General features: G+C 45.2%; 1 protein-coding gene across 1 annotated transcript; it reads left to right on the plus strand.

Moving 5' to 3' along the window:
- The first annotated feature begins 857 nt into the window (after positions 1-857).
- Positions 858-12956, plus strand: LOC131202607 (C-type lectin-like). Its single transcript, XM_058191711.1, has 6 exons — positions 858-863; positions 1101-1167; positions 4268-4362; positions 8600-8755; positions 10529-10634; positions 12943-12956. The coding sequence occupies exons 1-6, from the start codon at positions 858-860 to the stop codon at positions 12954-12956; spliced, it is 444 nt and encodes a 147-aa protein (XP_058047694.1).
- Positions 12957-15249: the final 2293 nt, after the last annotated feature.

Below are 15249 nucleotides of genomic sequence, written 5' to 3' on the forward strand. Positions count from 1 at the left end.
TTTGAAACTCGCAATAGGACCCGTTCGTCTCTGACTAGCCAGGTTATATAGGTTCCCCGGAGGGCGAGCAGAGGAAGAAGAGAGGTGGTGTCACTTCAAAGGAGTCAACCAGAGACCATCAAGCAGAGGACCAAGTGAGTGGCTTTCAAACTTTGGTCTTTGGGGGAGCAAATTCTCTTCCCCTGTTCACATCACCTTGCTAGGAGAAGCAGAGATTGGGTCTTCTTCAGCCACCTGCCCAGGATGGGTTGCTGAGATCCTTGATGCTCCGTTAAAGGGTCTTCCCGGCTAATAGCAATAGCCCTTAGACTTATATATCGCTTCACGGTGCTTTTACAGCCCTCTCTAAGTGGTTTACAGAGCCAGCCTTTTGCCCCCAACAATCTGGGTCCACGTTTGACCAACCTCGGCAGGATGGAAGGTTGAGTCAACCTTGAACCGGTCAGGATCGAACTGCTGGCACTTGGAAAAATTAGCTTGCAGTACTGCATTCTGACCACCGTGCCACGACAGCTTCTGGTGTGTGCAGTTTCTGAGCATGTCATAAGGCCTAACTTTGGAACATTGTACTGAGCAAGAAGGGAAAACTATACTGGTTGTCCCCAACAACTGCAATTGTCCAAAATATCGCTTGCTAAGCAAGGCGCATCATCACAATTTGTGACTTTCTTCGCTGATTTGCAACAAGCAAAGTCAATTTCAGGAAGCCGGTTTTGCTTAGCAACCATGGTAAAAATGGCTGCAAAATCAGATAAGATGGCTTGCTTACTGACTGCCTTCCTTAGTGCCTGAAATTGGAGTCTCTGTTGTGGTCCTAAGTTGAGGACTCCCTGTACATTATTGTAATTCAAATGGAGATGTCGGTTGGTCTATTTGGATATGGATCTCACAGGACAGTCCAGCAGCTGTTCCCGTTTTAAGTCAAAGCAAACCTCTACAAATGGCGGAGGGTCTCCTGCTGGAGCAAGGGGTTGGACTAGAAGACCTCCAAGGTCCCTTCCAACTCTGTTATTGGCCTGTAATTGGTTGGATTCAAAGGCGTGGCTGAAAATACAATTTCTCCCCCTAAAATTCCTTTTCTCTTTCTTTGCTCCCTGCAGATGGAGGCCCTCTCGACTTTCCATCTCTTCTTCAGTGGCTTCCTGCTGGCAGTCTCCCTTTCATCAGGTGGGTCTTTCTGCCCACCTCCCCGAATTCTGGCAGAAGACCCAGCTGCATAAAAGCACCGCTGAAACAGGATTGTTGCTCAGCGGGCTTTTAACATTGTAAACTGTGAGGTGAAACGCTGAGCCCCAAAAGTAAATATTGGCCAGGGTGGTTAGGATGAGAGCTGGGATGAAGGTTTTTCTTGCCCTTACATGGCAACGTTCGGAAATCAGAATGAACTTCCTGGGGTGGATGACAGAGAAAGTAGGGATATCGCTGGTCATTAGCTCCTCGGCGTAACTTGAGCAGCATCTACAGAAATACTTCATTAATACGATTCAAGGAGAGAAGCAACCTAGAACTAAGGAGAAATTTACTGACAGTGAAAACAATTAACCAGTGGAACAGCTCACCACCAGAAGTTGTGAGTGTTTCAACACTGGAAGTTTTTAAGAAGAGATTGGACAACCATTTGCCTGAAATGGTGTAGGGTTTCCTGCCTTGAGCAGGGGGTTGGACTAGAAGACCTCCAAGGTCCCTTCCAACGTATTCCTATTCTATTCTATTCTATTCTATTCTATTCTATTCTATTCTATTCTATTCTATTCTATTCTATTCTTCTGTTTTCTATTTTCTATTCTTCTGTTTTCTATTCTATTCTATTCTATTCTATTCTATTCTATTCTATTCTATTCTATTCTATTCTTCTGTTTTCTATTTTCTATTCTTCTGTTTTCTATTCTATTCTATTCTATTCTATTCTATTCTATTCTATTCTATTCTTCTGTTTTCTATTTTCTATTCTTCTGTTTTCTATTCTATTCTATTCTATTCTATTCTATTCTATTCTATTCTTCTGTTTTCTATTTTCTATTCTTCTGTTTTCTATTCTATTCTATTCTATTCTATTCTTCTGTTTTCTATTTTCTATTCTTCTGTTTTCTATTCTATTTTATCTTATTCTATCCTATTCTTTTGTTTTCTATTTTCTATTCTTCTGTTTTCTATTCTATTCTATTCTATTCTATTCTATTCTATTCTATTCTATTCTATTCTTCTGTTTTCTATTTTCTATTCTTCTGTTTTCTATTCTATTCTATTCTATTCTTCTGTTTTCTTTCTATTCTTCTGTTTTCTATTCTATTCTATTCTATTCTATTCTATTCTATTCTTCTGTTTTCTATTTTCTATTCTTCTTTTTTCTATTTTCTATTCTTCTGTTTTCTATTCTATTCTATTCTATTCTATTCTATTCTATTCTATTCTATTCTATTCTTCTGTTTTCTATTTTCTATTCTATTTTCCATATTCTATTCTATTCTATTCTATTCTATTCTATTCTATTCGTCTTTATTCTCCATTCTATGCTATTCTAGTCTTTATTCTCCATTCTATGCTATTCTTTATTCTCTAGTCTATTCTTTATTCTCCATTCTATTCTATTCTATTCTATTCTATTCTATTCTATTCTATTCTATTCTATTCTTTATTCTCTATTCTATTCTATTCTATTCTTTATTCTCTATTCTATTCTTTATTCTCCATTCTATTCTATTCTATTCTATTCTATTCTATTCTATTCTATTCTATTCTATTCTATTCTATTCTTTATTCTCTATTCTATTTGTCTTTATTCTCCATTCTATGCTATTCTTTATTCTCTATTCTATTCTATTCTATTCCTTATTCTCTATTCTATTCTATTCTCCCCTATCCCTCATCCTATTCTCTATTATTGTTCTGTTCTATTATGAGTGCGTGCTTAAGGAGTTAAGAGAAGTTAAGAGAAGGGAGCATGACCATCAGTCTAGTTGCAGGATGAGACTACCGGTGATCCTTAGTTTACAAACATTTGTTTAGTGACCCTTCCAAGTTACACTGGCACACACAAAAAAGTGATTTAGGACCATTTTCCACACTGACAACCACTGCAGCCACTCCAGGGGCACATGATCAAAATTAAGGTGCTTGACCACTCGTTCATATTTAAGACGGTTTTTTGCGACTCTCTGCCAAGCAAAGTCAATGGGGAAGCCAGATTCACTTAAAAACAGGGTTACTAACTTAACAATTGCCGTGATTCGCTTAATCACTGTGGCAAGAAAGGTTGTAAAATAAGGCAAAACTTACTTAACAAGTGTCTCGCTTAACAATGGAGATTTTTAGGCTCACCTTTGGTCATAATTCAAGGACCGGTTTTCTGTCATTCTATTATTTTATCATGTTATCATTCTATTATTCTACTATTCTGTCATTCTGCGGTAATTCTGTCATTTTCTTATTCTGTTGTTATTCTGCCATTCTAATCTAACATTCTGTCATTCCATTATTCTGCCCGTTAGTCTGTCATTCTGTTGTGATTCTATTATTTGGTCATTGCCTTATTCCAGTGGGAGTCAACCTGGTCCCTACCGCCCACTAGTGGCCATTCCAGCTTTCATGGTGGGCGGTCGGGGTTTTGTCCGATACTGAAGCACTTTCCTTTTTTTTAATTTAATTGACTTTTAAAAAAAAAATTCATAGCGTTATTTAAAAACATTTTCATTAGGTTTTCATAAAATTCCCCGGGACAATTTTAATTTCTGAAAATATATTATTTGTATCACCCGCGCATAAGTTTAGTTCACATTACGTAAGTGAAATTAAATGGCGCTACAGTGCGACCGCAAACAAAAGAGCCTCGTCCCAGAATAGCTCGAGCATCTCCCCCAACACCACCCAGCTGTAACAGACAAGCAGAGCGCGTAGCCGGAGCCCCGCCCCCCAACCCAATCCACGATGCGCGAGAGGCATGCGCAGGCAACGATACACTTTATAAATCACCATTACTGTGGAACCGGTGGGCGGTTAGAATATTTTACTACTAACGGAGATACAAAAGTGGGCGGTAGGTATAACAAGGTTGACTAGCCCTGCCTTATTCTATCCTTCTGCAATTCTGATTTGAGTGTGGCTATTCACTTGGGCTGGGAGCATCTGAGTGAGTGACCATAAGCTAATGCTGGGAACATGGGTAACCCCACCCTGAACATGGTTTGAGTGAATTTCCTTCCCCCCTTTGCTTCTTCAATCAGCCCCATCTGCGTTCAGCCCGGATCCCACTTCTCTCCTCTGCTAACAGGTGCTGAAGCCACCGAGTGTCCCGGAGGATGGAGGCATCTCAAAGGATTCTGCTATGGCTTCTTCAACCTGAAAGTGACTTGGATGAGAGCGGAGGTAAGGAAAAGGCCAGGCTGAATAGGTGGGCACAGTTCCCAAACAGCTTAATCCCAGGTACAGGTAGTCCTTGACTTACAACTATTTGATATTTGTAGCTCAGGGTTGAAATAAGAAGTCCTTGGTGCTCTCTGAGCCTGGTGGTTTTCTTGCAGACATTTCATGACCCATCTAGGGAACATCATCAGTGATAGAAGTGTTTGCAGAGAGAAAGAGGAGGAGGAGACAAGTGTGGAGTCTAGTCATTAATACTAGAAGGCAATGAGATTTGCAAGAGAGGAGGAGGAAGAGGAAGAAAAAAAGAGGAAGAAAAGAGGAGGAGGAGGAGAAGCAGGAGGAGGAGAAGAAGAGGAGGAGGAGGAGGAGAAGGAGGAGGTGGTGGTGGTGGAGGAGGAAGACAACTATGGGGTCCTTGGCACTCTTTGAGCTTTGCAGTTTTCTTACAATCGTTTTATGACCTAACTAGGGAACATCATCAGTGCTAGAAGGGAGTGGAGTTTGTGGAGGAGGAAAAGGAGGATGAGGACAAGGACTGATGGGTCTTTGGGGCTCTCTGAGCTTGATTGTTTTCTTGAAGATGTTTTATGACCCAACTAGTGAACATCATCAGTGCTAAGAGGGAGTGGGTTTTAGTCTATGAGCTTGGTTGTTTCACCTATCCCAATGGTTCCGTCCCAGGTGCCTGATGGACCCGGAGAGGTTCCTGACGGAGCTTGGGCCGTTTCCTGAGGAATTAGCCCACGACTCGGTCGAAGAACTGGTGGCTGCCTGGGAAGGGGCTGCTGCCGGGGCTTTGGACCGCGTCGTGCCTTTGTGGCTTCTGACCCGGCGCCGAACTCGCCCAGCTCCTTGATATAACGAGGAGTTGAGGGAGATGAAGCACCAGAAAAGACGCCTAGAGAGTGCCTGGAGGTCCAGCCGTACCGAATCTGACCGAACACTAGTTAGATCTTGTATTCAGGCCTATCTAGTGGCGATAAAAGCGGCGAAACATACCTATTTCTCTGCTCTTATCGCATCGGCAGATAACAGCCCAGCCACCCTGTTTAGGTTGACCCACTCCCTGCTCTCGCAGGAGGCTCGGGAAGACCCCTTGCAGGGGCGTGCTGAGGATTTTGTACAGTATCTGTCCGATAAAATCGCTTGGATTCGGGACGGGCTGGACACTGATTGGATAGATCCGGGCGAGGGGACGGGGACAAGTCTTGTGGATATTATTTGGGCTGAGTTCGATCCTGTGACTCCTGATGACATGGACAGGTTGTTGGCTAGGCTGAATCCCACTACATGTTTATTGGACCCGTGTCCCTCCTGGTTGGTACTGGCCACACGGGAGGTGACACAAGGCTGGCTCCTGGGAATTATCAACACCTCCTTGTTGGAGGGCACTTTTCCTGCCACCCTGAAAAAGGCGGTGGTGAGGCCCCTCCTCAAGAAGCCTTCCTTGGACCCAGCTGTATTGGCGAACTATCGTCCAGTCTCCAACCTTTGCTTTTTGGCGAAGGTTGTTGAGAGTGTGGTGGCATATCAGCTTCCCCAATACCTGGAGGAAACTGTCTTTCTAGACCTGTTCCAGTCCGGCTTCAGACCTGGTTACAGCACCGAGACGGCTTTGGTTGCGTTGGTGGATGACTCTGGAGGGCTCGGGACAGGAGATGTTCCTCTGTCCTGGTCCTGTTAGATCTCTCAGCGGCTTTTGATACCATCGACCATGGTATCCTGCTGCGGCGGTTGGAGGGATTGGGAGTGGGAGGCACCGTTTATCGGTGGTTCTCGTCCTATCTCTCTGACCGTTCGCAGACGGTGTTGGCAGGGGGGCAGAGATCGACCTCTAGGTCCCTCACTTGTGGGGTGCCTCAGGGGTCGGTTCTCTCGCCTCTCCTGTTCAACATCTATATGAAGCCGCTGGGTAAGGTTATCCGCGGTTTCCGGGTGGATTATCATCTGTACGCTGATGATACTCAGCTGTACATTTCCACCCCGAACCACCCCAACAAAGCTGTCGAGGTGATGGACCAGTGTCTTGAGGCCATGCGGGTCTGGATGGGGAGGAACAGACTCCAACTCAACCCTACCAAGACAGAGTGGCTGTGGGTTCCGGCGTCCCGGTACATTCAGCTTACACCTTCGCTGACTGTGGGGGGTGAAGTTCTGACCCCCAGGAGAAGGGTGCGCAACTTGGGCGTTCTCCTGGACGATCGGCTGTCTTTAGAAGAACATTTGACAGCCGTTGCCAGGGGAGCATTCTATCAGGTTTGTCTGATGTGCCAGTTGCGCCCCTTTCTTGACCAGGACTCCTTACGCACTGTCACTCACGCCCTCGTTACCTCTCGCCTGGACTATTGCAATGCTCTCTACATGGGGCTCCCCTTGAAGAGCACCGGGAAGCTCCAGCTAGTCCAGAATGCAGCTGCGCGGGTAATTGTGGGAGCATCACGTTGCTCCCATATAACACCTATCCTGCGCGGCCTGCACTGGCTGCCGGTAGCCTTCCGGGTGCAATTCAAGGTGCTAGTGCTCACCTTTAAAGCACTCTATGGCTTAGGACCGGGCTATTTACGAGACTGCCTTCTGCCACCGATAGCCTCCCAACGACCTGTGCGCTCCCACAGAGCGGGCCTGCTCCGGGTGCCATCAGCCAAAAAGTGCCGACTGGTGGCCCCCAGGGGGAGAGCCTTCTCTGTGGCAGCACCGACCCTATGGAATGAGTTACCTCCTGGGTTACGCCAACTTCCCGACCTCTGTACCTTCAAGCGGGAACTGAGGACTGCTATTCAATCGGGTGGGACTAGCCTAAATATTATTTATATTTTAGTTTAACTTAATTTTAATTGAATTTTAATTGTATTAATCTATTTATAATTTTATATTCTAAGGGTTTTATATCGGTCTTTCGACCGTTTTAGTTTAAATTGGCCAGTTAAATATTTCATTTTAAATGTATTTTAAATTTGGGATTTGTATTGTGTACCTATGTGTTTTAAATAAGGCTGTACACCGCCCTGAGTCCTTCGGGAGAAGGGCGGTCTAGAAATCAAATAAATAAATAAATAAATAAATAAATAAATAAATAAATAAATAAATAAATAAATAAATAAATAAATTAAAAAAAGGGAATAGCAGGACAGGTGCAGTATGTACATCTAACTTCCACATGGAACCCTGCAGCCATCAACCGTGTGGCAGGGGATTCTGGGACTGACATGGACACCTGCTGCCTCTTCCCAAATAAGAGGTAAAATGCTAATGGAAGCCGGAGGGAAAACACTCCTTTGATTTGCTGATACCACACGTGGCCTGTTCTACTGGAATGTCTCGCGTCAGCCATGCTGGGCCAGGCTTGGACAGAAAGAAACAATGGTCATCTGGAAAAATAATTACAGAGAAAGCAAGATCAAATCAGGAGCTCTTCTTGATCCAAGCGAAGTCCAGTCTTCTGGGGCAGTGGTCCCCAACTTTTTCCAGTTTTGTGGAGTGCCCAGGAGGTGGGGAAGAGGAAATAGTTCCACATGAGCGGTAGACATACACACGCACGTAGCTCCGATTGTGTGAGCAGTAGGCACTCATGTGTATGAGTGCCCAACGCTTGCACAAATGGACCTGAGCAAGTGCTTGCCTGCCACTCATGTGGCCTGGTTCTGAACAGGCTGCGTGTTGTGGCCTGTTGGCCACTGGCCCTTCCAGCAGCTGAATCAGAGGAGGAGGAAGAGATGTGGGAGTCAGGGCCAGCATCAAGGCAACCTGGGAGCTCCGAGGGGGAAGAGGGAATGGACCTGTCAGAGACAGAGGTGGAGACTGGGCCGTCCGTCAGCCCTCAGATGGAGAGTCAACAGCCCCCAGATCTGAAGGTGGCTGATGAGGAAAAGGAGGAACAGCTGGGTCCAGTGCCTGACGCACGGATGTACAGAAGGCAGAGGAGAGGAGAGCAGTGGAAATCTATGGGCTGGTCCTTGGGATGGAAGAGCCACCGCTGCTAGTGAAGCCCCTCCTAGCTCAGGGGATAAAAGGCAGGGGGTGGAGATGAATAGATGTGGCAGACAACTATTCATCTTCCGGCCATCTTCCAGACGGACTTATTAGTCTGCAGTGAGAGAGGAATCATTGCTTCAACTACAGAGGGTTTGTCCTGTTTGGGGAGCTGGGTCAGAACAATGTGTCCCAGTATCTTGGGCTGTGGCCCGAGGGTTGGGGACCCCTGTTCTGTAGGGTGGAACCTCTTCATTTTGGTCTCCCTCAGCTGGAATGCCAGTCCTTAAAATCAGAGAGCCACCTCGCTTCTATCGACAATGCAGAACAGGCAGAGCTACTGTCCAAGTACCTTGATGAAGCCTACTACCATCAACCGTCATCGGTCTGGATTGGGATGTTCGAGAACGAAATCGGGACTCCAAAGGCAAGTGTGGAAATTCCCTCCTTCTAATTTGTCTTGCATGCTCTCCGGGTCAGGCCGGATGTGGAGAAAGCGGCAGACCCCAGTTCTCTTTAAAATAACCCATTTGATTGGATCCAAGTAAAGGAGGCTGGGAAGGGATCCCATATAATCTTCCGGCAGGTATTTACTGGAAGTTTCTCTACTTACAACCACAATTGAGCCTGGTCTACCCAAATACCCACCAGACTTGAAATCCTGGGTTTAGAAAATTTAGAACTACGCCGCCTTTGACAAGACCTGAATTTAACTCATAGAATCATCTATTACAATGTCCTTCCTGTCAAAGACTACTTCAGCTTCAATTGCAACAATACACGAGCACACAATAGATTTAAGCTTAATGTGAACCGCTCCAATCTTGATTGCAGAAAATATGACTTCAGTAACAGAGTTGTTAACGCTTGGAATACACTACCTGACTCTGTGGTCTCTTCCCAGAATCTCAAAAGCTTCAACCAAAAACTGTCTACTATTGACCTCACCCCTTTCCTAAGAGATCTGTAAGGGGCATGCATAAGAGCACAAACGTGCCTACCGTTCCTGTCCTATTGTTTTCCTTCGTTATATCCAATTAATATAGTTATTACAACTCATACTCATATATATGCTTATATATTGTATAATTATTTCATGCTTATGCTTATATATACTGTGTGACAAAAATAAATAAATAAATAAATAAATAAATAAATACAGGATTGAGTATCCTGCTCCTGCTTTCACCTTTCAGCCCCAATCCGGGAGCCTTTCTGGCTTGATAGATTCTCCATGCCAAGAAGCACCTGTGCATCTAATGCGAACGATCCATCCAAAATTACACTAATTATTCTGTTGGTTTCCATTGTAAAAGATGTCTTGAGATTTTGAACTGAAGTCCCCAAAATAAGGTGATGGCCATCAACCCTTCTAAGTGGGTGGATGAGTAGAAACATAGGGTCCTCCTCATGGGAAGACATGGTTATCCTTTGCTCTGTTCTTCTTTGACCAGACCCAATTTGGGATTCTGAATGCAGTTATGGGTACCAGGATTCCAAAATAGAATTCTTGATTCTTTATTGGCCTAGGGTGATTAGACACACAAGGAACTTGTCTTCGGTGGATAAGCTCTCAGTGTACATAAAAGCTGTAAGTGATAAATCATGATCATAAGTCATCATGGTTTAGGGCCGGTTTAGCTCTGCCTGGTAAGGCCTGTTATTAAGAACACAAAGCCTGCAATTACTGCAGGTTCGAGCCCGGCCCAAGGTTGACTCAGCCTTCCATCCTTTATAAGGTAGGTAAAATGAGGACCCAGATTGTTGGGGGGGCAATAAGTTGACTTTGTAAATATATACAAATAGAATGAGACTATTGCCCTATACATTGTAAGCCGCCCTGAGTCTTCGGAGAAGGGCGGGGTATAAATGTAAACAAAAAAAAAAAATCATAAAAATACATTCATCATAAATCATAAGATACAACACTTGGCTGTAGGATACTAAATAAGCAATCAACATAATCAATGATTATGAATGATAATCAACATAAGCAATCAATCATACTAGGAAATTAAATAAAACAATATAGATCGTAAAGATACAAGCAACAAAGTTATAGTCATAAGTAGAAAAGGAGATGAGTAATAGGAAGAATGAGAAGGATGAAAATGACAGGGCCCAACTCAGGATTAGAAAGATATGATAGGATCTGCCTTGACCCACTCTGATGACTCTTTCCCACATTCATTTTCTTCAGAAGAGGTACTTTGAGTGGGCGGATCGGACCTCCGTCGGTTATACGTCTTGGGCACCAGGAGAGCTGCACCACTTAAAGAAACATTGTGCAGCCCTGCGCAAACCAGGTGAGCAGATTTTTTTACCATGTACACCTGAAAAACTGAAATATCAGAGGAGAAGCTGGGATCATTCCAGGAGAATCCTTAGTTCCAGAGAAATGGTTTTGACAAGACCGGCTGAAGGGTCTTGAGTCTTGACTGTTCATACACAGGCACAAATTGGAAGGATTGTTGATGGGGCATCCAGTTGGTTGATCAGGTGATGCCAGTGTGAAGCTCCCAGACCAACCTAAATAACCTCCAGTCTGAGGCATCCAGCAGGGATGGGATCATAAAGCCCCTAGATAGCTAACACCACGCTGGCTGAGTTTGTAGTACTTCTAGTACCTTTATCTCCCTCTCCTCCCTCCCTCCTTTCCATCATCTATCTACCCCCCCCTTTTTTTTTCTCCAACATCTATCTTTATCTCTCTATCCCTTTATTTTATTTGAGGAGCTCCTAAAAATATTTGAGGGGCTCCTAAAAATACGAGGGGGTTCAAACTATTTTCTAAAGGGCTAAAAGGCAAGACAAGAAACAATGGATGGAAACTGACCTAGGAGAGAAGCAACCTAGAACTAAGAAAAATTTTCCCAAAGGTGAGAGCAGTTAACTCAGTGGTTCTCAACCTTTATAGTGCTGCGACCCCTTTAATACAATTCCCCACGATGTGGCGACCCCAACCATAAAATTATTTTCGTTTTGAATTTATCGCGCCTGAAGCCGTATTGGCTAGCGATCTGAACTGCTTGCGATTGCCTTGAGGACGGAGGCATTAAAGCGGAGACTCCTCCCCTATTAAGTTTATATCGTGCCTGAAGCCAGATTAGGTTAGCGGTTGGGAGTGATTGCAGCTGGCTTGAGAGGGAGACATCAGAGCAAAGATTTCTCTCTTTTTAAATTCATCGCGCCTGAAGCCGAATTCGGGTAGCGATTTGAAGAGCCTGCAGCTGGCTTGTGGAGTCAACCATTGGAGCGCGATTCTTCGACTCGCAAGTATACTTCCCATATTTCCGATGGTCTTAGGCGACCCCTGGCAAATCGTCATTCGACCCCCAACAGGGTCCCGACCCACAGGTTGAGAACTGCTGAGTTAACTAATGAAATAGATTGCCTTCAGAAGTTATGGATGCTCCATCACTGGAGGTTTTAAAGAAGAGATTTGTCTGAAATGGTTTAGGGTCTCCTGCTTGAGCAAGGGGTTGGACTAGGAGACCTCCAAGGTTCCTTTCAACTCTATTATGCTATGTTCTATGTCTATCTCTCTGTCTCTCTCTGTCTCAACTCCATCCAACCATCCACGTATCTACCCATTATATTTATCCCTGCTGAAGTCAGGACACTCTTGGTGGTTTAGAGTAACTACAACCAAGCAGCCATCCACCGTGCACAAAGGAACTGTGTCCAGACATTTAAGTCATTTTGCCAGTGTAGACTCAAGCTGTGTAATTTGTCAAATATAAAGTCAATTTTCCAGCATCTCTCAATAGATACCTTGATCTGACTTCAGCTGTTATCTCAGTTGAAGAGCAACATCAACAGAGGAACACCAAGAATATGGCAAATGCTGGATACTTATGGATTTAGGGATCCTTCATGCTCGCAGAGTTTGGTTGGTTTCTTGTAGATGTTTCATGACCAAACTAGGGAACATCATCAGTGCTAGAAGGGAGTGGATTTTGAAGAGAGGAGGCAGCAGAGGGGGACTGTGGGGTCCTTGGTGCTCTCTGCACTGGTTTGTTTTCATGCAGACATTTCAAGACCCAACTAGGTAACATGATCAGTTCCCAGAAGGGAGTGGAATTTGCACCGTTTACAGACAAGTTGCCTGCCCTGTCAGTGTTGTTGGGAGTGTATTTGGTGGTTGCTTATTTTGTTTATTTAGTTGCTGGTTCCTTATTGGGCTATTGTTTAACTGTGAACAGTTATGTGGACTTGTCAATAACTTTACCTGTTATCTTCTAGATTACAAACTATGGGTTACCCGATTGTGTAACAATGAACTTCCCTACCTGTGTAAATTTGAAATATGAAGCATAAAAGAGGTTCTCCCATAATTCCTAGCAGTTCAAGGAATGGAAGCCAGCTGTCTGCCACCCAAATGTTTCTCTCCACTGCATACCATTGGGACATCCCCTCCATGAATGTATGGGCCCAATTTCCTTTTCTCTGTGCTGCATCATGAATGAATCAATTCTACTGCAACTACGAACGTGCTCCAGATTTGTCTCTTGTTCTGTTAAGATATTCATAAGGCGGCCACCACAGATCTCAAAACATAGTGATGAAGGTAGCCTGTTTCTGAGTGTCTTTCTCTGTCCTCTTGCCCACAAGGAGAAAGCAGTTGATACAACATCTTGAGGTATTCTTCTTGAGATGTTCTTCCATAGCATGACCACACTTCTGCATGCACTGAAGGCCAGGACTGGCGCAGGGTCTGATTAAAGAATTCTGCAGATTCCTTGATTGAAGAGGGCACTGAATTTAGCCTATGGGTGAAAAAGACAACTCTGTGGCAAATTGGAGAGGGCGCCGGGCCTACCTGTTGTGACCCAGGCCCAAGTAGGTTGTAGGAAACTCAGTCCATAAAAAAAAAAAAAAACTTTATTCGAACAGCTGAGAATTACTTCATTCCCAGTGTCATTCAACTCAAATTAAAACAAATTACTCCCAACACACATTCCTCAGTCCTATCGCAAACCTTGCTCCAATTAGGCAAACTGCCAAAGGCCTTTCTTGGCAAACGTTCAGAAGTCACAAAAATAAATGCAAGACATGGATGAAGCAGAAGACGAAGCTACCAATGTTGTTTTCCGGCAAAGCCCAAATGACGTTGCTGGTCTTTTAAGCCTTATGGGAAGGGCCAATCATCTCTTGGCCCTACTCCCGAGTCATCCTCTTTGCTTGAGCTGCTCTTGCCTTCTGGCAGCTCTTCTCATGTGTGCACTAGGAACAGGCTCCTCCTGTTCCTCTGCCTCACCACTATCTGGGTCTGGAGTCCGCACCTCATTCCCTGATGGCCCTGGCCTCACCTCAGCCTCATTGCTGTCCAACTCCGTTGCCAGCTCCACAGGCTGCTGGCAGACCACAACATAACCTATGGGCAACACAACAGTTCTGTGGCAAATATAGACTTCTGAGAACACATGCCTTGGGGTCAAGCTATTTGAAGGACCACCTGTCCCCTATTTCATCCACCTGGTTCATAGGATGGGAAGGCAGGGCATGTTGTGGGTCCCATTGATGAAGGATTTAGATCTGGTATCTGTTCCTTTATGCGAGGAAAGTATTCCTGCATGAGGAACAGTCAACTCTATCACATGCCTTTTTAGCTACACTTCTAGGTAAACGAATCACATGGAAGTATTCTCATATTCATTGCCTTGTCTCCACCTACTTCCATGAGATGAACTTGGGCAGGTCCAAGGGTGGCCTTCAGAGAAAGCGGCTGTTCTGTCCCCCCACCTCAGTCCGGGAGACACGTGAACTGACTCAATTAGCCGGCAATTTAGTCCATGGCAGCTATCAGCTCTGGCAGCAAACCAGCGATTGTCTGCCAAGGTTTTCTTTATCTTCCCTGATGCCAGTGTCACAGAAGCTCGTTACCGGAGCAACCAGGAAGTCAGGAACAAACAGCAATCCAGGCCAAATGCTCAGTCAAATAGTTCAGCTCAAGTTTTCTCCAGTCAGTTTGTTTTGTCCATCACGAAGTAGTAGAGCAGCCCTTCCTGCTTTTATACCCTGTGGGGTGTGGCTTTGTGACTCAGCACTCTCTAGGCCTGCCCCACCCCTTCTTTTGTTGTTCCCGCCTCTCTTGTCTATGAAACCTGGGATCTAACCAGGACTGATTGTCCACAGCTGGGTCTGGAAGTGTTGCCTGGGAGGGGGGAGATACAGGAGACAGAGCCCTTGTCACCTCCTCCACCTGGCCTGCCTCTGGCTCCTGGAGCTGAGCCAGAGAGGCCGGCCCTGCAGAGAGGAGACCTGATGGCCCTTCCCCCTCACTCTCTGAGTCACTTTCTGGCAGGGGGCCAGGCCCAGGGGGGGGGGGGCTGGAGCCATAACAGCTGCACACTACTGAACTTGAGGGATCTTTTCAAGACTAGTCTGCATATTAGTTGGCCCTTGAGGAAAGGATCTCTGAGATGGCTTGAAGTTCTCCTCAACCAAAGCAATCTGTTCTGTCTCCTTCCCCACTTCAGACCCACGAGCTGGCCTTCAGCCAGTGGATTCACGGCTCTTATCAGTCCTGGCAGAGAAATCGCAGCTGCCTGCCAACGTTCAAACAAATGACTCACATAGCAAGACTTTCAGCTCTTTTTGAAACAGATCAGCTAAACTTTGCTTCCCGTGGAGTGAGAGCAGTCCCAAAGCTCCGTATATATCCTGTGGGGTATATCCCACAGGATATATAAGGAAGCCCCTTCCTTTTGATGATGCTGCCTCTCTAATCTTCTGAAGCGCGGGTCAAGCCAAGCTTGATTATTATTATTATCAGCTGGGTCTGAAGGCGTAGCCTGGGGAAGGGAGGAATCAGGGGATGACGGCCTCATTACGTCCTCCGACTGGTCTGGTTCTGGCTCCTGGAGCCGAGCCAAAGGAATCGGTGCTCCCGAGGTAAGCCTTACCGGCCCTTCCCCC

Source organism: Ahaetulla prasina, chromosome 7 (genome assembly GCF_028640845.1).
Source record: "Ahaetulla prasina isolate Xishuangbanna chromosome 7, ASM2864084v1, whole genome shotgun sequence".
In the NCBI taxonomy this organism is placed as follows: domain Eukaryota; kingdom Metazoa; phylum Chordata; class Lepidosauria; order Squamata; family Colubridae; genus Ahaetulla; species Ahaetulla prasina.